At 37.1% G+C, this 22,759-nt stretch overlaps 2 protein-coding genes across 2 annotated transcripts; both read right to left on the bottom strand.

Annotated features, from left to right (window-relative positions):
• Positions 1 to 4,138: 4,138 nt before the first annotated feature.
• LOC110804287 (glycine-rich domain-containing protein 1) lies at positions 4,139 to 10,412 on the bottom strand. The gene is made up of 9 exons (XM_022009859.2): positions 10,102 to 10,412; positions 9,345 to 9,510; positions 8,913 to 9,030; positions 8,569 to 8,823; positions 7,602 to 8,048; positions 6,466 to 7,010; positions 5,682 to 5,880; positions 5,255 to 5,410; positions 4,139 to 5,167 (listed from the first exon to the last, which is right to left on the bottom strand). Exons 2-9 carry the CDS (start codon positions 9,500 to 9,502, stop codon positions 4,376 to 4,378), a joined length of 2,670 nt encoding a protein of 889 aa, XP_021865551.2. The 5' UTR covers positions 9,503 to 9,510; positions 10,102 to 10,412; the 3' UTR covers positions 4,139 to 4,375.
• Positions 10,413 to 16,364: 5,952 nt separating this feature from the next.
• On the bottom strand, positions 16,365 to 21,543 carry LOC110804286 (heat shock 70 kDa protein, mitochondrial). The gene is made up of 6 exons (XM_022009858.2): positions 21,267 to 21,543; positions 19,620 to 19,696; positions 19,462 to 19,540; positions 18,793 to 19,362; positions 18,085 to 18,705; positions 16,365 to 17,206 (listed from the first exon to the last, which is right to left on the bottom strand). Exons 1-6 carry the CDS (start codon positions 21,342 to 21,344, stop codon positions 16,574 to 16,576), a joined length of 2,058 nt encoding a protein of 685 aa, XP_021865550.1. The 5' UTR covers positions 21,345 to 21,543; the 3' UTR covers positions 16,365 to 16,573.
• Positions 21,544 to 22,759: the final 1,216 nt, after the last annotated feature.

The following is a 22,759-nucleotide window of genomic DNA, read 5'->3' as shown; positions in this document are numbered from 1 at the left end:
CGATTCCGACAATATTTCTCTTTCGGACAATATTTTCATTTCGAACAATATTCCGTTTCCGGTAATATTTCCAATTGTGGTAATATTTCTATTTCTGATAATGTTTCCGATACGAACCACATTTTCGTTTCCGACAATATCTTCGTTTCGGATAAATATTCGTGTCTTTTCCTTTTGATGATTTGTTTTGGTCCCATTTAAACCAACATTCATCAATTGCAATTATCCATTATTTCAGTATTTAGTAAATATTATATTCACCTAAATACTTGATCTGTTCACGCACTATTTTTGTGACCCTACGGATTCAATCAAGATTAAATTGTGGAATTATTAATATTAATTCCACTTGAACTGAAGAGGCCTCTATAGGCATTCAGGTTACTTGATCTCAAAGAATAATTAACTTGTTTAATTAATAATGAACTGCATTTATTAGACTTCGCCTTAAATGCAGACTTAGACCAAGGGAATATTTCCTTCATATATGTCAATATTTGGCTTGGGAAGTGTTTTTCAATGAAGCATCTAGGAGAAGCACAGTACTTACTGGGCACCAAGATCTACAGAGATAGATCTAAGAAGATGATTTGATTTAGTCAGAGTACTTATATCAATAAGGTGCTTCATAAGTTCAATACGGATGACTCCAAGAGAGGTCACCTTTCCCATGTCTCATGGAATGACTTTTAGCAAGACTTAGTGTCCCAAGACACCTGATGAGCGAAGAAGGATGAGTGAGATACCATATGCATCACTGATTGGTTCAATTATATATGTATGTTAATGATGTGTACATGCCCGTATGTTTTGTATGCACTTAGTGCTACGAGCAGACACTAGTCAGACCCAGCAAAGGCACATTGGATTGTTGCCAAGAACATTCTTAAGTACTTGAAAGGCATAAGGATGATTTCCTAGTCTAGGGTGGAGATGATGAATTGATTGTAAATGGCTATACGGATGCAAGCTTCCAAACCGACAAAGATGATTTCAGATCATAGTCTGGGTTTGTCTTCTGCATCAACAGAGGAGCAGTAAGCTGGAAAAGTGCCAAGAAAATCATTGTTGCAGATTCTACAACTGAAGCAGAGTACATTGTTGCACATAAAGCAACAAAAGAAAAAATTTGGCTTAGGAAGTTCATTGGTGAGATTGGTGTAGTCCCTCCATTAAAGGACCAATAGCTCTCTCTTACGATAATAACGGAGCTACTGCCTAGGCCAAAGAGCCTAGACACCACCAGAAAGTCAAGCATGTACTTCGTATATTTCACTTTCTATGAGAATTCGTCGAAAGAAAAGAAGTTGAGATAAGCAAGATTGAAACCGACAACAACATTGCAGATCCATTGACTAAACCTCTGCCGCAAGCAAATCACAAGTTGCATACTGCAACTATTGGGATCAAACATATTGGAGAATGGCTTTACTGTCTTTTAAATGTTTTTGAGTTTTTAGAGTTTAAATACTTTGTAAAACATTTATGGTTAACCATTCACAGAAATGAATAAAATTCATTTTTTCATTTAATTTTGTGGTTTATTAAATGATGAGTCCTTTCAATTTGAAAATATATTCAAGATAGACTGTCAGGATCATTCATGTGACTAAGAAACATCTATCAAGTGAACTTGAATGTCAAAAGTTGAAAATGGTCCATGGTCAAAAGTTTTCTATAAGTTGGACGCATAGAAAGCATTAGACAACTGATATTCAAGATGACTAGTAGTTTTGTATCTTGAACTATGTGGACATGGAAATGTCGTAATCATTTTCATAGATTCTTACTTGAAAAGATTAGTATTGGACAGACCTACAAAACTTTAATGTAAGAGGTGTAAAAAGTCTGTCATAAGTAAATTTTATAATGTTATTAAACACTAATCCTCAATACCTGAGTGATTTGAGATTACTTGTTTGAGAACTGGTTACTTTGACGTTGTCAACTGTCGAACCGTAAAAGGAGGCTTTAACGACAATGCTCAGGTAATCATCTATCAGACGAAGTCTAACCTCACAATCACAAGATAGGGATTGTACTCCCACAAATTGGGATGAGATGCTATAAGTTGTACAAAGGCCACTAGGAGATCTAGATACTATAAATTGCATGGTCGTCCTCAAATGGATCATAGGCTATGATCATCTGTTTATTTGATCAGTTGAACTCTAACACCGAGAAATACCTCTTGACATAATAAGGATGACTAGTCTTACCTTATGTTAGGGATCAAGCGACAAAAGAATTAGGAAATGCACACTTGTCCTTTAGGAGAAGTGTGGGAGATTGAAGGAATGTGTCTTTGCTCCAAGATTACATTTAATGCGAAGTCTAATAAATGCGATTCAGATTTATTAAACAAGTTAATTATTCAGTGAGATCAAGTGATCGGAATGCCTAGATGGAGACCACTTCAGATCAAGTGGAATTAATATTATTAATGTAACATCTTACTCTTGATGAACCCGGGGGACACATAAATAGTATGTGAACGGATCAAGTATTTAGGTGAAAATAATTATTCAGTAAATACTCTAATAAAATTCTCAAAAATTATGGATGCTAGTGTTAGTGGCAGCTAAACAAACCATCTAAAAGCAAAGTCGAGAATATTTTCAGAAATGAAGATCTTACCGGAAACAGAAATGTTGTTCGAATAAAAAATATTACCGGAATCAGAAAAAGAATCGGAAACGCGAAGCTAGATCCATGAGCCGGAACCACGGGCCAAAGGTCGCGTGCATCGCAGCCGATGGACGAGGCAAACCTTTTAGCTCGCGGCAAGGCAAGCGCATGGGCGTGCCATGCAAGCTATGCGTGCTAGCCAAAGCACTAGCGGAATGGCCGACACGAAGCCAGCCCTGCGCCAGCACCCATGGGGAAGCGCACACGAACAAGCGCCGGGGTAAGCAAGGCAGCGCCATCCCGCAAGGCAGACCAGCGCAGCGGACAGTGCGCCGGGGCCAGCCAGCAGCACGCAAGCCCGTGGTTGGCTTGGACGCCAAGATAACTTGTCGAGAAATTTACTTGGGCCGCAAGCAACACCACACAACCGGTTGGTTGTGATTATGGCTCTAATGCTTGTTTCCTAAATCTAATGGAATTAGGTTTATGGAATTCTTGAATATTTCGATGGACTATAAATAAAAACCTTGGCCATATTATTTATTAGATAAATTAATTGTATGATTCAAGTTTGAATTATATTCTTTGCCTATCACCTAAAGTGAGATCCCGATTATCCTATACACCTTATATGCGATTCTAAACTAATCAAAGTAAGGCGGATCAGAACGTACTATGGACTACTACGGAGGGGTGACACTTGGAATCTTGGACTTGTTCTTGTTCGGTTCGGGAGCAACTAAGGGAAGGCACATATCATTAATTGTATGTTTACTCAATTTTTCTAATTGATTAAGAGATTTACATGGATGGCAATTATGGTTTTCCCACATGTCAATTCGATTGTTCATAATCTAACAGGAAGAACATTAGGGTCGATACCTAGAGGCTTTTGCTAGGAACACACATATAACACGTTGTTCGTTACAAACACCCCTTGAATGTTTTGTCGTACACCCTTTTGCTTGGAAGAACTACACTATGATATTCCCTTAAGCATATCCTTGAACATTTTGTATCACCGGCACTACTCATGGTCTGGTCTTGTTTGCTATAAGCATGGTAACCTCATATCAGGCACTTCTTCAAGTTTTGTGGGATTTCCAAATTATCCTACTTGTGTAAATATTGCCTTCTATAAAACTCTGGTTACTTTAAAAACAAACATGATTGCATTATGTGTTGCCAAACTTACTGCTTTGCATTCAAAAAATACATAAGTAACAAGCAATTTCATTTCTAGTGTATCGTTTGAATGAGAAGTACAATGTTTCCTTCTGTAGTTGAGTATGGAACTTAAATGGCCAACAGTCATCTGTGATTGCAAATTATAGATAATATAACATTAAATATTGTGAATGCAACATTATTAGGCATTTCGTATGGATGCAACAATGGGATAGATGTAGCAAAGGCAATGGCTTTAGAAACTTTCCTTTTGTTAATTTTGTCAGTAATTATACTAGTATCAGACGGTTGTGCGCGCCATCCAACAACTAGTATCAGACTATAACAACAATAACTAGATATTTGTTATTGGCAACCAAAAGCAAAGACTTCTTGAATACATCGAGTACGAAGTAAGTATCTTACAATAAGGGAAGAGTTGTTTACCAATCCCAATTTGCATAATATAAAAACAGCCATACACCAAACTTATTTATACACATCAGATAAACAGAGATAAAACAAACAAACTAACTTGAGTTCCATAGTTCACACTCCACATCACAGTTTATTTTACTGATTAAGCTGCCACAGGCTCATTCACTATGGAAACCTCCACCTTTGGCAAGTCACAACCACCAACATTATCATCATGTAGTAAATTACTTCCACAACTACTGCCGCAACCACCGCCACCCCCACAGCCTCCACTCTTTGCCATGTGTCCACATCCACCACCACAACCACTGCCACAACCACCACTCTTGACCATTTGTCCACAGCTGCTGCCACATCCACCGGAACCACCACAACCACCACTCTTGATCATGTGTCCACAACTGCTTCCACATCCACCAGAACCACCACAACCGCCACCACATGCACCGCACTTTGCCATGTTCCCACAACCGCTGCCACAACCACTGCCACATCCACCGCTCTGGACTATGTTGCCGCAACCGCTGCCACAACCACTGCCACATCCACCGCTCTGGACTATGTTGCCGCAACCGCTGCCACAACCACTGCCACATCCACCGCTCTGGACTATGTTGCCGCAACCGCTGCCACATCCACTACCGCCACAGCCTCCGATGTTTACTGCACCTCCACATCCACTGCCACAACCACTCCCACAACCTCCACTTTGTGAGATACCTTGTTTTGCAATCTGTGTATCAGTATTTTCCACCTCCACTTTGACCTCAGTCAAATTTTCTGCGTTATCATGAGAGCTGGCTACTTGTACCACTTGGTTTATTATGTTCTCCTTGTAACCTACTTTGGCAGTGAAACCACCCTCTCTTTTCAGAATATCAGATAAAATGAAGGCTAAAGTAATGCCAATTAATATCATCCATTCGTCCTTGACCTGTTCAAAACAACAAGGGAAGTGAGCGAAAGGAAATAAGGAAGAGGGAGAATGGATAAAGACTGCTAAATAATTATGTAAGGATACCTTGACTATTCCATTCTTGAAGTCAATAAGTGCTGCAGCCCTTCCATAGGGATAATCTGCACAGAATTCAACTGCAGTAATATAATCATGTTCGCTTGTATGCTTTCCGCAGTGTTTGGGTTCAAAGTCTAGCCGTCTTCCAGCAAAAAGTTTTACCTATGTTATGGCCGGATAATTGCACTTAGTCAAGTAGAATTATACAAAAAATTCAATACAAAAGCTTTACTGATTATACGACTGTAAATTAGAAAACCACTTCTCTTCAGCTCTTTAACATGTTCCAGCAAAGCACCCATGGGGAAAGGAATTCCAAAACATGCCAGACATCTCACAGGATTCTTAAAATGAGAGTTATAGAGAGCTTATTTAGATAGTAAATTTTGCTTGAGGGATTGATGAATAACCAAACGAGAGCAGAAACATTTACCATCTTATGACCAACAAGCTCAAAGAGATGACCATCATTTCCAGAAGAGCGGCAAAGCTTAAAGGAGCCATGGGTCCCCTTTATACACCACTCGGTTCCCTGAAACTCAGCCAAGCTATGCGTTTCACCAGAATCTGTGATGTAGTGTACCTCCTTTAGCAACTCAGGAGTGCTTCTTGTCATCTCTTTGCTCAAGTCTCTGAGATAAGATAATGTTATATATCGAGGAAAAGAAATAAGAAACAACTAGGGTTAGTAGAATTAGGCTGACCGTCAAATTAACATGTAAATGCAACAAAACTGAGAGTTTCAGGTTTATGTTCTAAGGAGAGATATACATGAGAAGCGATCCATTTCGAAACATATTTGCAAAAAATGAATTAGAAAGACAACACAAAAATTGTTTCAGGCCATGCTAGTTCCTGCATTTTTGTTTTTTATTTCTACATGTACGTCTTTCCCTTTTAAGAGTTTAAGTATGGCTTTTTTGTTTTGAATGGGGGTGTGGGCAGATAAGGTCTAGGCTTGACTTGTTAGTTGTTACACGCTTCCATTAAAGTTGAGCTCTGGCATACAAGGAGACAGGAAAGGGTGGCAGGGGGGCAACTCCACAGATTCTTAAGTGGAGGGCTTAAACTTAGGGACCTGAAGGTCACCAAGTGAGTAGCCAACCATTAAACAAAGTCATATACTTTAGAGTAAGTACATCTGTAGTCATTCATAGGCACCAAGTATTAAGAACATTAAAGGTAAACTTTGAAAATGTAGACAACTTGATCCATACCTCATTTGAAGGTTAAGAACATCATTTCCATCATCATCAGTGACACAGGTACTGCTCTTAACATTTTTAGCCTTCCTTATCTTGGGAAGCGGGAAATTACATGGACTTTTAAAGAAAGGCTGAGACCGAACCAGATGAAAAACTTGGAATGCTGGTGTAGGAAGAGTAAACGAAAGAGAAACATGCAGAAGGATGGGCTTCGAAGCTAAGATGCCAGTTAAAGGAACCACAGTGAGCCATTTATTTACAGAAAGTTGAGATCCAGAATCCAGGCAGTCTTGCAAAGACAGAGAGCAAAAACCGTATGGTTTGAATGATTTATATAATGGTAAGTTCGATGGTGAATTGCATGTAAGCTCAAAGAGAACCTCCCCAGTAGGCTCGCACTGGAAATAAGCAACCTGTTTTTCTCCAGACTCGGATAATATACTCATTGTTTTCTTGGCGTTAAAAAGTCTATCAGGTTGTTTCTTACTGAATGAGACACGGAGGTTTCCTTTTTCACCCTCTGGTACATTCTTTATTTCCACAAATTCCAAAAGAACCTGATAAACAAAAGTAGAAGAAAATCATAAACTACTGGTATGTATAACACCAAAGTTAATAAATTTTTCAAATTCAATTAGTGTACAGGCTTCATATGCAGAATTGACTATAAGTCTGTAAAACTGTACCTGGATATCCTCAACAAATCATGAAAATATTTCATATGGTTTTAGATATAGTCAATTCCATTCAGAAAACTTGAAAGAAAGTAAAGAGCATTCAATCCACATTGACGGTCATGCCAACCATTATACAAAAGCTTCATCAGAAAATATTACAATCAAACTATTTAATATTTTAAGCAATATAACAAAATGAATCCACCATTTAATGAACCAATTTTTTTGATACAGTGCTCATTCACATTGAACTTATAAAACATGCAATTTGGTGGCTTAAATTAGTCAAATATCACAGCCAAAAAGTCCAAAACTTGAGTAGTTTGTACAATTCCTCGATTAACTTGTTTATCCAAAATAAACCCCATGCATAGAATCATCCAGAATGTTACAGATACATAAATATTCAAGAAGACAAAGGAAAGAGAGAAAACAGAAAGAAATATCATTGAGTCAGAATTTTAGAACTACCTCTACAGCTTTCATCTCCGGAAATTGAATTGCATTATCAAAGTTATGAAGCTTCTTGCCCTCATAAGTGAATGGGAAAGGAATTTGTGCAACTGGAGTTGGAGTAGTTCCTCTGTACATTGCCCCCGCTTTCCAATATCTTAAACCGAAGGTATCTTCCCATTGTTTGGTAGTATCAGAAAAACCAGTGTCGAGTTTCTTCCCTTTTGTTCTGTCAGAGTCAGTATCATCATGCTCTAACACCTTGCCCAGTAATTTATAGAGGTCGTTGCAGTAAGATATAGAATGTAACTGATGTGAGTGCCAGATAAGGTCAACGTCATAAGTAGGAACACAAAAACGTTTTATGCTGTTCTTCCTGTTTGTCCTGATAAGATGCAAAAACCCTTTGTATCTGGCCACTGCTTCCTCAAGAAAGCGATCATCAGACATATGAGGCCTGGCAACCTTCCAAGAAGATAATATTATTAGTACTAGCACTCATGATTAAATGAGTATAATTTCGGAAGCAAGTTTCCAACAAGATTTAAACAGCATGCTTAGGATTTGAACTCACACAAAAAGGATAAACAGATGTAAATTGGCACAACGACATACAGCATAAGCTAATTTGGATATATTTATTGAACTTACAAAAGGAGTAAACCCTCGCAAGGCTCAAGTTCTATCGCAATTTCAAAACTAATTTGGAACGCCAAAAATCTAACTTCAAACTGACTTATGGCCGCATAATTATGTGGTCGGTTCAACATTACTGATCTACGATTTCAAACTTGAATGGTGCCATCTATCCACTCAAGTAAGGGTTCAATTACCACTCAGATTCAATATAATGAAATGAGGTCTTTCTGAATAGAAAAATATGCAAGTAGAAAGGAATCATGTTTGGACTTCCTATAATGTTATTCTTTATTAGAATTGCTGTGATTTTATCAACTGTCAAACTGTATGTAGGGGATTCCATTACCTGAAAACAGAAAGGGACCTGTCTTCTAACAGCAGAAACCAGGTCATAACTAGTAAATTTCTCAGATTGAACATTCTTTTGCAAGCTATCTCCTGGAAAACGTCTGTTATAGTCAAGCTCATAGGGCTCTTCAGGATACATTTTGTTCCACATCTCCTCAGTTCTGCTCTTTGAAATTCCTTGAACAGACGAGATGATGTTATGGTTGCCAAGGATTCGTCCAAACCGCTCCTTGCAATCTGATTTATATCTTAACTGTTTCATGGAAGCACATCACGCATTTTACCACGTTTTGAAATAAGAAAAAAAAAATTGTAGAAAATTCTAATGTCCAAAAACCCTACTGGATTGAGCCTATGGCAATGCCATATCCATTCGCAATCAAGAGGAACAACTAATGGGTCTTCTGAAATAGGGTTCTCCAAATGTTTGGCGAGCAAGGGAAGCCAAAAGGCATTGTACCTGAGAGAGGCATATCAAGCAATGATAAACTGAGTGCAGCCAAAGAAAATGTCAAATACAATACAGGCACAGAGCCATGTACACAAAACATTCATCATATCATCTAGGATAATACTTGGTTGAAACCTAGTTGAATTGACCCTCCACTTAAGAACCACCTATGATATCAAAGTCAAATAAGTGGTGTTTGCAAGCACAAGACTTTATGTAAATCAAATACGGACTAGATCAAAGCAACAAGAAGCACGAAAAATCCAAATATGACAAAATAAAACATAAGAAATATCACAAGTAGTAGGCACCAAAAATAGTACCTATAGATAGCCCATTCCAAAGCAGGACTTTCATATAAAAATCGATTACGATCAACAGCAGCAAGAAATTGAAGCTGCTTTTTGGCAGTTTCAAGAAGATCAACACTCACTACTATATTCTGTGCTTCTGTCCATTCTCTCTCTTGCTCCTTTTCCATGTTCCAACCTATGAAAATTTCATGTCACACTCCATTCATTAGAAAGGGTAATGATAAAGTTGCAAGTTGTAACAATATTTAGTTATCGCAATCCTGCAATCGGATACTAAATGGTACATATAGGCATCATATACGCTCATTAAAATATTTTTACAGAAGTAAACATAAAAAATTACAGAAATTTCCCTATATCAACATTATTCAGTATTTGTCGACGAAAATCACAACTGAAAATTGCATTAACTTCTTAACCATTGACTAATTTAAACCAGTTACACTAATTTCCCCCAAAACATCCTTCAAATATCTTCCTGAAAAAACACTAATTTCAACAGATTACCTCTAATTAAATCAATTCTAAGTGGCAATTATAAAACCAAAACGATAGTAATTCATCAAAATTGGATCAAAATATTCAAGAAATCCCTAAAAACAACTCAATTAACACAATTAAAATAGCATAACCATCCAAATTTTAACTTCAAAGCATAAATTATCAACTCCAGAAGCTTGGCATTCTGATGGCTACAAGTTATCAAAAAAGTCAAATATAATAATTTCTCAAATTAATTACTAGTCAAAGCCAGAGAAATGCTTACAGAAAGAAAATCAAAGACTCTATTTACTGATCTTCTTTATTTGCTGCAGTTCTTTAATAAGTATTGGAATCGGAAAGTTGAATTTTCTGAGAAAATAATCTTGGCTTTTATAGGAGGAGAAATGAGCAGCATACAGAGTTGAGTACAATGCGATTTGTTCGTACATTTTTTTTCCGTGACGAAAATACCCCTGTAACAATACTTTTCAGTTTTCCATGAAAAATACCCAAAAGTTAAGCTTGCGCGGGCTTTTCAACGGTTTTTGAGTGGATTAATCCGCATCCTCCTTTCCTGTTTTTTGCTCGTCTTTTTTCTCAATTTAGATAACTTGTGTTATGTACTTATGTTATGAATGAGTTACTTGCAAGTTGCAACAATCATCGTGGCCATGTATAGCGTAACTGAAATTTGTACATTTTAACTTTTTTAATTGTATACTTGAGTAATTGAGTGACTTTAGTAATTAAATTTCGGGTGCTTTTTTCGCTATTAAAATAAATTTTAGTTTCAATAAGTTTAAATAAGGTTTAATTAGGTCTAATAAGTTCTTTTTTCAAATAAAATTTAATTATTAGATCAAACATAAATCATTTATTTTACTCTCCCTTCCTTTCTTTTCCGTCAACTTCCTCTGATTATACAAGACTGGATTTAGATAATTAAATAGTTTAATAATTCAAATGGTGTACTCCGTATTTTACTTTAACAATTCAAATGGTGTACTCCGTGTCTCCGTGTGTTAGTCTAGTATGTCTCCTTAGTGAACTGATGCTACACATTTTGGTTTTCATTTGCTATCTTAAATATGCCCCATTGCATCTTCACGTCACACAAAACCAAACTACTAAAATGAATTGAAACATTTCAACATCCCCGACCAATGAAAAATAAAAATGAGTTGAAACATCATTTTCCAAATGCGGCACAATTCATTGAACCTTAGCTAATGATTCAACCATTGAATTAAAGCTTTATTTGTTGGAAAATGTTTGGTTGAACCTAAGGGTTGGCAACCCCTAAGAGCATCTTTAATGGTAAGCTAATTTATAAATTAGCTTGTCATGCCACATAATATTTCAAGCTACTTTCATTTCTAGCTAGTTAGTACCCTAATGGTTAGCTACTAGCTTAATATTTAATGTAGTCATATTTGTCAATCAATATTTTAATTTAATTTAATTTAATATTATTTCATTGGCCAAGTTTTTTCAAGCAAATTAGCTTAAATAAGCTAATTTATCATTTGAACTCCAATGGTCAAGCTAGTAGCTTGGAATTTCTAAAAATTGCAAGCAAGTCCCTAGCTACAACCATTGGAGATGCTCTAAGATACATATAACATAAAGTAATATATAAGCATAATTAATTGGAGAGAGAAAGTGTTGTATGTAAAGTTTCAATGCATTGGTAACCAATCAAAATTCAATATTGAAAGGGTTACCAACCCTTAGGGTCACTCTATCATTGTCCCTATTTGTTTCCACATAAAACATTTTCAAACGGAAATTATTTTTCATGAAAAACAATTTTTAAGGGAAAATATCAATGGAAAGTTGATTTTCCCTAAAGTAAAGAAAGTTGTTTTCCACCTATGTGAAAATTGTTTCCATCTTAATAAAACAAACAAAGAAAAATGAAAAAATCATTTTTCAAAAAAGTATTTTCCGTCAAAACAAACTGAGCCTAATTAAGGGAAATAAATAACTGTAAGACGAAGTCGTCATTAGTCATTACAATTTACAGCAGCGTCCAACTGAAAGGTGAAATAATTTGAATAACTCAGACGTTAATTATTAATGTTATCATGATTTTTATTGTTTAATCGCGGTCATACATGCACCTCTACCCTAGTATAGTACTCCCTCCGTCCCGGAATACTTGACCTGTTTTCCTTATCAGGTCGTCCCTTAATACTTGACCTGTTTCTAAAAATGGAAATATTCTAACAATATTATATTATTTCTCACTCCACCCCTATTAACCCACCTACCCCCTACTCCATACAAAAAATAATTAAAAATTCAACCCCTACTCTCCCCCAACCCCACCTCTTAACCCACCTCCCACTAACTGTTAGGTTATGATACATATGACAATTCATAAATCTGCGGAAACAACCATTTAGCCAGGAATACATATTATTTACACATAATCATATAGCATAATTTAGATGCATACTCTTTGTTGCGTGCCTTCCCTAGCTGCGCCCGAACCGAACAAGAACAAGTCTTTAGGACTCCAAGTGTCGTCCCTCCGTAGATAGTCCACAGCACGTCCGGATCCGCCTTAAGATTGACCAACTAGAATCGCCCTTAAGGTACTAGAATTTTCGGCACTCTTAGGTAAGAAATATGGCTGAATTTTTCTCTCAAAACTCACTTTGAATACTTGAAAAAAATCTCTGAAAATATGTGACCCTAGGCACGTATTTATAGAGTTATGGAAAGGGAATTGGAATCCTAGTAGGATACGAATTAATTAAACTTAGAATCCTATAAGAACTCTAATTAATTAATTTATCCTTTTAGGAATAGGAATTTAATCATATACTAATTCTAATAGTTTTAGGAATCGTGCATGAACACAAACTCACACACACACACGGCAGCCACGAGGGCCGCCCATGCGTGCGTGCGAGCAGCAGCCCACGCAGCGAGGCCCATGGCCTTAGGCGCGCGCTGGGCCTGCCTTGCGGTGGGCCTGGGCGCTGCCTTGGCTGGGCGCGCGTTTGGCTTGCTGGGCGATGGCCCGACTTCGTGCTGGGCCTTCGTCCGGCAGGCCTCGTCCGATGCTAATTCGTACGATACGCTTCCGATTAAATTCCCGGTTCCGGAATTCATTTCCGATACGAACAATATTTAATATTTCCGATTCCGGAATCAATTTCCGTTTCGAACAAATATTTAATATTTCCGTTTCCGGAATTATTTTCCGATTCCGATAATATTTCCGATTCTGACAATATTTCCGTTTCCGGCAATATTTCCGATTCTGGTAATATTTCCATTTCCGATAATATTTTCCGATACATACCATGTTTCCGTTTCCGGCAACATCTACGACTTGGATAATATTTATATTTCCGATACGATCCATATTTCCGTTTTCGGCAATATCATCGTTTCCGGAGTATTCATTTCTTGCCTGTGACGATCTCAGCTCCCACTGAAACCAAGATCCGTCGATTCCGAATATCCATAGATGGAGTATCTAATGCCATTAAATACTTGATCCGTTTACGTACTATTTGTGTGACCCTACGGGTTCAGTCAAGAGTAAGCTGTGGATTAATATTATTAATTCCACTTGAACTGAAGCGGCCTCTAGCTAGGCATTCAGCTCACTTGATCTCACTGAATTATTAACTTGTTAATTAATACTGAACCGCATTTATTAGACTTAACATAGAATGCATACTTGGACCAAGGGCATTATTTCCTTCACTAACTACATTAAAATAATACCCCACTATCAACTACTCCCTCCATTCCTTTTTGTTGTTCCCCTAAGGAATGTTGGGGGGTTTTTAAGAAATATGGAATCTTGAGTTGTATTGGGATATGAGTAATGATTGGGTGTAAGAATAATGATTGGGTGTAAGAAATTATATATTTAAAATAAAGTGAAGAGAGAGAAAATATTAAAGAAATAAGATAAATGGAAATTAAACCCAGAATTTGTAAGAAATTAAACCCAGAATTTCGAATACTCAGAAGGCCAGAATACCCAGAATATTCAACCAAAATCGACGAACAAATTGTATCCAGAATATTCAACCAAAATCGACGAACAAATTGTACCCAGAATATTCAACCAAAATCGACAAACTATCTTCATCGAAAGCAATCAACCAAGAAAATCGATTTATCAACCCAGAAATCGACAAAATCGACAAATTAACCCAGATTTCAACCAAAATCGAATAAAAATTCGAGCAACATCAACCCAGAATTCAACAAAAATCAACCCAAATTAAACCCAGAAATACGAACAAGTTCAACCCAAATTAAACTGAGAAAATCGAACAACAAATTCAACCCAAATCGAACTATTTCAACCCAGAAAATCGAATAAATTCAACCAAATATCGAGCAAATTCAACCCAAATTCAACACAGAAATGCGAACAATTTCAACCCAAATTCAACCCAAAATCAACCACCAATTGAATTCGACCAAATTTAACCCAAAAATCGACCAAATACAACCCAAAAAATCTGCCAAAAAATCATCGAAAATCAACCGAAAAATTCGACGAAAATCAACCTAAAACTCGACAAAAACCACCTAGAAAATTCGACAAAAAAATACAAAAAAAATTAATACCCACTTGATCCTTACTATCACTCACGATTTAAAGGATTTAGAGGTCAAATTCGGCCATGAAAACTCTAGATCTAGAGTTTTTGTAGTCGAATTTCACCATCTAAAGCCATATTTCCGTATTTTACGACTTTAACGGAGAGTGGTGTCGGCGGCGGAGGTTTGGTTGTGGTGGTGGCGGCGACCTCACATCCAAATATGAAGAACAGAGAGATGTTTTGGAGGAGAGAGAGTGAAAAACGTAGAGGAGGAGAGAAACAGAACAAGAAATGAATAGAGGGAGGGAGAGAGAAAATGAAGGAGAGAGAAAATGAAGAGAGAGAGAGAAATCAGAGAGGTGGGAGAGGGGGGTGAAGTGAATGAGAGAGAATTGAAAGAGACGGGTAGTGGGTGGGGTTATGGGAAATGGGAAAATAATTAAATAAGGGTGGTGGGGAAAAAGATGGTAGAAAAAGTGTAGAATCTTAGGGTTTTTTGGTAAATAGTGGGGAATCTTAGGGTAAATTGGTAAAAAAACTATGGCAAAAAATAGTAAAGATTCAGTAGGGGAACAACAAAAAGAAACGTCAAAAAAGGAAATGGGAACAACAAAAAGGAATGGAGGGAGTACTACCTATTAAATTAAATAAGTCAATTCAAGTCTCTTAAACTCTGTGTCGGTCAAACCGGGTCGAGTATTCCGGGACGGAGGGAGTACAAATAAGTGTTATCGATATCGACTTTTAAACTATTTTATCTAACATTTTATAGCGTATGTCTCTAAGCCTCTAAGGTGTACCACAATTGAATTGGACTTATTTGTGATATGTGGCATACGGAATGACTACATGAGCATGACGTCGATCTTGCTGTATACATGCCAAGGTAATTGTCATCTTGCTCCAAAGTTTAGTAGTACAAATTAAAAAAAGGATTGTACTTGCAATCGTAATGGTCATCCAGAGGAATTTATATTGTAGTACTAGTTGTACTACCATATTTCACTGTAAACCAGATTTCATTTTCATGACAACTACTGGCATTATATGGTGATGCGATCAAGTAACAGAAATGCCAATTTGGTCGTAGCATTGTTTATTTGTTTACAATCTTTCCCAAGGACGGTTATACACTTATACATGACAAGCTCACTCCACCAAAGTGAACTGGGACGATTCCTCTATTATATATTCATATCAAAATTTGCCGATTCATATTATTCCATTCAACAAACTCCTTACTTTAAAACGTATATAGCACAGATGTAACAAATGGATTATATACAACATTTCAATGTGTAATGTAGCATATCAAATGCGTAACACACTATTAAAGTAATTGTTGAGAAAAATATTGTTCAAAACATTTAGATATTGAAAAGGTAACAAAGAGTGAAAAAGTGTAAAACTCAAAGGTGACCAACATTCGTTTTTATTTCCCTCGGGTAATTTTGACAAAACAGTCGCTCTCTAGTATCATTAATTTATTATTAGACCTGGTTATTGGGCGGGTCGGGTCAGGGTCAGTGCGGGTCAAAAGCGGGTCGGGTAATGAAAGGGTCATTTTTAGCGGGTCGATAATGGACCGGTCAAAAGCGGGTCGCGGGTCAATAAACAAGCAATGAAAAATGAAAAACAAAAGAGCCATGTGCAAGTACAAGTGAATACGAAGCTATACATATAATTTTTTGTATCATTACCATTTCAGTTTTCAAAATAATTGCGGTATAAGTTTGACCCTATAACGACCCTGTCCAATAAAGGCCCTATCCAATAAGAGCTCAGACCAATAAGAGCTCAGACCAATAAAAGCCCTATTAAAATGAACCTAACACTATATCCATTGAACTACCTCGTCCAATAACCAGATCTATTCATTACCCATCAAACACCAGGAGACCTGCACAGCTGCACTTGAAACTTGGAACTTAACAGAGGTACAACAATGAAATACAGATTACAGTTCCCAAATATTTGTGTTATTTTTTGGTTCTCGTTATTACTTATTAATTAATGGGTTAACAGTAGCGACATCCACAAAAATCTTAATTCCAGAGTTCCTATGGCAACGCTTAGCAACATAATACTTACACAAAACATTCCTAGACTAATCACATAACCATGATTTACACAAGGATTCAAGTCTGTAACCAGCACATTAGCTAATAAGTTTCACTTCTTCACTTCCTCGTATTCTGCTTCAGGAGTCTGATCCCCGCCACCTCGAGAGCCGCCAGAAGAACCCCCGTCACCACCACCACCACCGCCAGCCATATGTTGTCCAATCTTAGAAACTGCTGCATTAGCTGCATCAGTCTTAGCCTTAATCAGATCAGCATCATCCTTCTGCATAGCTTCCTTAAGACCAGCCACAGCAGATTCTATCTCTTGAACGACATCCCAAGGGACCTTATCCTTATACTCTGACACACTCTTCTCAATACTATAAATAGTGGAATCTGCAGTGTTCCTAACATCAATCAGAGCTTTCCTCTGCTGATCTTTCTGAGCATGCAACTCTGCTTCCTGAACCATTTTCTGAATCTCAGCCTCAGACAATCCTCCGGAAGACCGGATGGTGATTTGCTGTTCTTTGCCAGTTGTCTTGTCTTTAGCAGATACTGTGACTATGCCATTGGCATCAATATCGAATGTCACTTCCACTTGTGGGATCCCCCTTGGGGCTGGTGGAATTCCCTGTAGTTCAAACTCGCCTAAAAGTTTGTTGTCTGACGCCATTTCACGCTCACCCTGAAACACTTTTACTCCTACCTGAGTTTGATTATCTGCTGCTGTTGAAAATACCTGTCAGCGTGAGACACGTCTCAGAAAGTCGATAAAAAACACAGAAAGCCTCAGAACAAACATTTACAAACAACCAACGAAAGAAAGATCTTTACTTGACAGGAGAAGGGAAGAATGTTCCCTTACGTCTAGTACTCAACAATTACGAACATGACAGTCTAATTAATTCTAATTAATTCACAGACAGAGAGCAATACCCTAATCCACTCAATCTGCCAATACAAATCACATGAACCAGGGAAAATGAAAGAATCAACAACAAACCTTTACTCACATTCTTCTGATATTGTCTTATTTTTGTACTAGAGAAGAATAAATGACGACTCTCTCTAACTAGGCATATTACAGCTGAGCTAAAAAGACTTGAAAATTTTGTTGAAAATAACCCATTTTTTGTTGGAATTTGAAGATGTTTAAGGGAAAAGGACGAGGAAGAATCACGAAAGAGGATTCTTATTTCTCACAATTATACTTCCAAAGTTCCAGATGATGCAGCTTATTACACAAAAACAAACCTTAGGTACAAAATGGTTATCACCTCTAAGATAACTTGGGGCACACTCCAGCATAAGAGGTTTGTCTTTAGGAGACTTCAAATAAGTCTTTGGTAAGAACTTCCAACATAAATGAAGGCCGGAAACCAAGGTGCAACTGCAGACCTTCACCTCGCACTTATACACAAGGTATATGAGGGAGAAAAATCTCTCCTACCTCCCACATTTTGTTAAAAATCAACAAAATGTACAGGCAAGTTAACCCACACCTATAATAACCAGTGCATGGACCCCAAGAAGTAATGGATCTCCGACTCTCCCTTCAAGGCCATCTAAGAAAAAATTCTTAACGACAAGTTTAGGATAAGCATTAGCTAAACATACCTGAGACTTTTTTGTTGGAACAGTAGTGTTTCTGTTGATGAGCCTTGTGAAAACTCCACCAAGAGTTTCAATTCCAAGAGAAAGTGGAGTTACATCGAGTAGAAGTAGCTCTTTCACATCCCCTCGAAGGATACCACCCTGAATTGCTGCACCGACTGCAACTGCTTCATCAGGATTAACACCCTTACTAGGGGTCTTTCCGAAAATTCCACGAACAAGTTGTTGTACTTTTGGTACACGAGTCATTCCTCCAACCAAAAGAACCTCATCCAGATCGTTGGCTGATATCCCAGCATCATTTAAACAACTCTTGCATGGGTCTCTAGTCCTAATAATCAAATTTTCCACTAAACTTTCAAACCTTGACCTAGTTAATGTCATATTGAAATGTTTCGCTCCAGATGCATCAGCAGTAATGAAGGGCAGGCTGATGTCCGTTTGAGTGGTAGATGATAATTCTATCTTTGCCTTCTCAGCAGCTTCACGAAGCCTTTGTAAAGCTAACCGATCTTGTGAAAGATCGATGCCATCAGATTTCTTGAACTCACTAACCAAAAATTCAACCAATGCATTGTCGAAATCTTCGCCTCCCAAGAAGGTATCACCGTTGGTTGCTTTTACCTGATGAAAGAAAATAACACGTTCAGCCAACTAGCTTAAGAGGACAAACATAGTAACTAATATATCCAAATGCAACGAACAATATACCTCAAACACACCATTGGATATCTCTAAAATAGAAATATCGAAAGTTCCCCCTCCAAGGTCAAAAACCGCAATGAGACCTTCCTTGTTATTCAAACCGTATGCAAGTGCGGCGGCAGTTGGTTCGTTTATGATTCTCTGCACATCAAGACCTGCAATCCTTCCAGCATCTTTTGTTGCTTGCCTCTGTGCATCATTGAAGTAAGCAGGAACTGTAATTACAGCTTTGGAAATGTTCTTCCCCAGATAAGCCTCTGCAGTTTCTTTCATCTTAGTCAGAACAAATGCTCCGACTTGGCTAGGAGAATACTGCTGTCCAGTGGTAGTTTCAACCCATGCATCTCCATTCGGAGCTTTAACTATCTTAAAAGGAACCATTTTACTCTCTTTCTGCGTTTGAGGGTCATCAAAACGCCTTCCAATCATACGCTTAATTCCAAAAAAGGTATTCTGTGGATTTGTCACTGCTTGTCTTTTTGCGGGGGTTCCCACCAGTAAATCCCCCTTTGGAGTGAAGGCAACAATGGAAGGTGTTGTTCGACCTCCTTCAGAATTTTCTATCACCTTAGCATTCTACAAAAAAAAATCAGTTTAACAAGGTTAGAAAGCTTATAAGCAAGCCTAACTAACCAAAAGCTGAATCGTTGAACGAGAAGGAAACAGAAGACCAACCTTTCCCTCCATGACTGCTACACATGAATTAGTAGTACCCAAATCAATACCAATAATTTCATCACCAGCAGATTTTGAGCTGTACAGTAACACAATAATTTCACAAGCGATGTTCAAAAGGAAAAACTCATTTTTATTAAGGAAGAATGAATATGTACCTGAATGGCCTCGAGAAACTCATACACCTACTGATCAACGTTGGGGAAAACCATGACGGGTTCAGATTATCAGCCAACTGCAAAGAGGTAATAGGAATAACTGTAAGTTGCATCATCAACATTAATTATCATCCCCACACGACAACCTAAGAACTACTATAAAACTATCCTACTAGTCGTATTATATAACAACTAACAAGCCAGCATTTCTCTTTAGAAAGCATCAGAATTCAGAAACATGGTAAGATCAGAATCACGTTAGACCTTAGAAACTTAAGACAACACAGAAGTAACAATTCTTATGTAGCCAAAACATGGCATACAGGAACTCTCAGGACTATGAGCAACTGAATCTACACTATTTTTGTTAGAGATATAAGATATTTCACATGAAATAGTAAAATAAACCAAGTGTAGAGTACAAAGATTTATGGATGATGATAAAGATCGCAAGTTGCTACAACATTTAGTTGTCACAATCTAATGTGTCGGAGCTTAATTGGTACAGATAGGCGCTACGTAGGATATGCATCATCGGAATATTTTTACTTAATGCAATATTTTTACTATTAAATTACGTAAATAAGGTAGTCGATATAAAGAATGAATTGAAACAAATTAGAATTTTAGAATTTTCCTACCTTTTTTTTTGAAACATTATAATAGGTTAGAACTTAGAAGTATAAGTTAAATATTTTAGTTTTCAATTTAAATCACGACACATAAGCATGTCATGTCATCATTGTGATACGGCTTAAAAGGTCGCAATGCGACCTTTATCATTTTTGAAGATTTATAGTTGGTAGAAGCGGTCAAATAATCAAAACTTAAAATTCTAGCCAAAAAAACAAGTACTCCATAGAGGAAAGGAAATTGTACCCCTCCCAGAAAAGAAAGGTTAACTTCCTCCTAATACGAGCTTTTTCGGATTGTACCCAGTAAAATCAGGTTTCCCGGATATCACAGCTATTTTCGGATTGTACCCAGCTATTTTCAGGTCGGATCCATTTTTACTTGCACACGGTTTTAATGAGTTACAAACTGACATTAACAACAGTCCATTTCCAACAAGTTTTGTTTCAAGGATAAATATCTTCAGATCCTGGCTACTGGCTGGTTTACCAATTTTAAAGTTCTACCAGTTGTGATCAAAAATTTAAAACCCTTAAAATGAATGTTCTTTTACACAAGGAAAATTGACTGGGGATTCAAGCCGTCTGCTATATACTTCTACTACTTATATTGACTTATTTCAAACAAAATAAGTTAGGATAAAGTTAGATAAGATAAATTCATTTTTTTTCAAGACATTTTCACATACGGATGGGTGTAGCTCAAAAAAATAGTGTAGCTCAGTCAAATAAAGCGAATAAAACGAAGCTTCAATTTCTCCACGGTAACTTTTGTATAAGACCACCCTACTGAGCAGATCACTTTAATTACTTAATTCAATTACTTAACTAATTAGTTTCATTAATTCAATTACTTAATTAATTAGTTTCATTATTTAACGAACCCATTTGCTAAATCTTCATTCCAGTTTCAACTCCAACAACAAACAGCAATAAAAACATAAACAGAAAAATGAACAAAAAAAACTAGAGAAAAGTAGACAGGAAGTTAGATTAGATATAAGAGGAAAGTTACCGAACGGTGGTTCGCAGAAAGAGAGGAGAGACAATCACGTTTCCGAAGAGCTGATCGTAGTATTACAGAAGCTGCCATTTCTAAGAAATTGCGTGTATTTTTAGGGTGTGTAAAGACTAAAATCCTCCGTTGAGGAGAAATAAGAGTTTAAGATGATGGGGGAGGAGAGAGAAAGAAGAATTGTGCAGGGTTTTTGAAGATTCCAGTATTTTTTTTGTACCACGTCTACAAGTACCAGTACTAGAGTAGGATGTTCTAGAGGAGTCCACATCAACCCAGTTCCAACTATGGTTGCAATTACTTCAGGATTTTTTTTTGAATAAAATTAACTTTTCAAAGTTGTCACTTTTGAAATAATCAATTAAGTCTTTTTTAAATAAACATCTTAAACTTTCTTTGTTAAGAAAATCAGCACCATTTTTTTACTTTTGTCAAAACTGTTGTTAGTGGGGCCCACATCCAATGTTAAGATGTGACCCATGAAACATCACGTGTGATAGTCCCACATTGATAAAAGAGAAGAGAGTTAAACACTTAATAAGACCAAGGGCTATTCCCCTTATTGCCATATGATTTTAAGGTGGAACCTCCTTTGGACTTGTTAAGTGTGCTCTCTCTTTTGATGATGGGTGCGGCCCAAACCCGTATTTAACATCCAACAGCCAATTTATGTTTTCCCTCCTCTTTTGCTTCCTTCTTCCTTTTTATAATCTGGAAAAAAATTATCAAAATTTGACACATTAAATCAATCTCTCTCCCATTTTGTGGTACTCTTACTCAGTCCACTTATTCTTTACAAGCTCTATCCTCCTGAACTGAACTCAAAGACACTCCAGAAGCCCCTGTTTTAGCAGCTGAAAAGTTGAAGAATATGGGGCCTGTCACAAAAAAAATGAATGGGTGATAGTTGGTACAATGCTTCTTGCAGTGTCACTCTGGTTATTTGGGCAAGTATAATAATCCTTATGTTCTCTAAGTTTTGACTAGCCTAATACCTTTGTTTTTGTTTGCGTTTACGTGTGTGGTTTCATTGATTATGATTAGATATGCTACATGTGTTTCCGTTTCTATTCCCTGGAAAGTTCTTGTTTTTTACTCCTTTTTTATGTTTATTTTATGTAATCGTAAATCCTAAATTGTTGATTACTTTAGCTATTTCTTCTCTAGCCGGGAGAAAATTGGTGTGTCAAGTGGTGTTGCTGATATACTTTGGATGTCAGTGCTCCTATTGTTGGGACTTAGGAGTACTGGATTGGAATGATTGTTTAAATGAGAAGTCAGCGTGGGATACTCTTGCCTGGTTTATCGTCCTCGTGGGGACGGCTAGCCAATTGACTAATCTTGGTATTGTATCATGGGTGTATGGTTTTAATCTCAATTGAAAAAACTTGCAACAATCAACTGAGTTCAAAACCCCAAATTGTACATATATACGAAGAACCTAATTTCATAATTTCACAACTTACATGTTTCACTATGCGCACTATACAGAT

Source organism: Spinacia oleracea, chromosome 6 (assembly GCF_020520425.1).
Source record: "Spinacia oleracea cultivar Varoflay chromosome 6, BTI_SOV_V1, whole genome shotgun sequence".
Classification (NCBI taxonomy): Eukaryota; Viridiplantae; Streptophyta; class Magnoliopsida; order Caryophyllales; family Amaranthaceae; genus Spinacia; species Spinacia oleracea.
The sequence above is the reverse complement of the archived record's forward strand: the minus strand, read 5'-3'. Positions and strand labels throughout refer to the sequence as shown.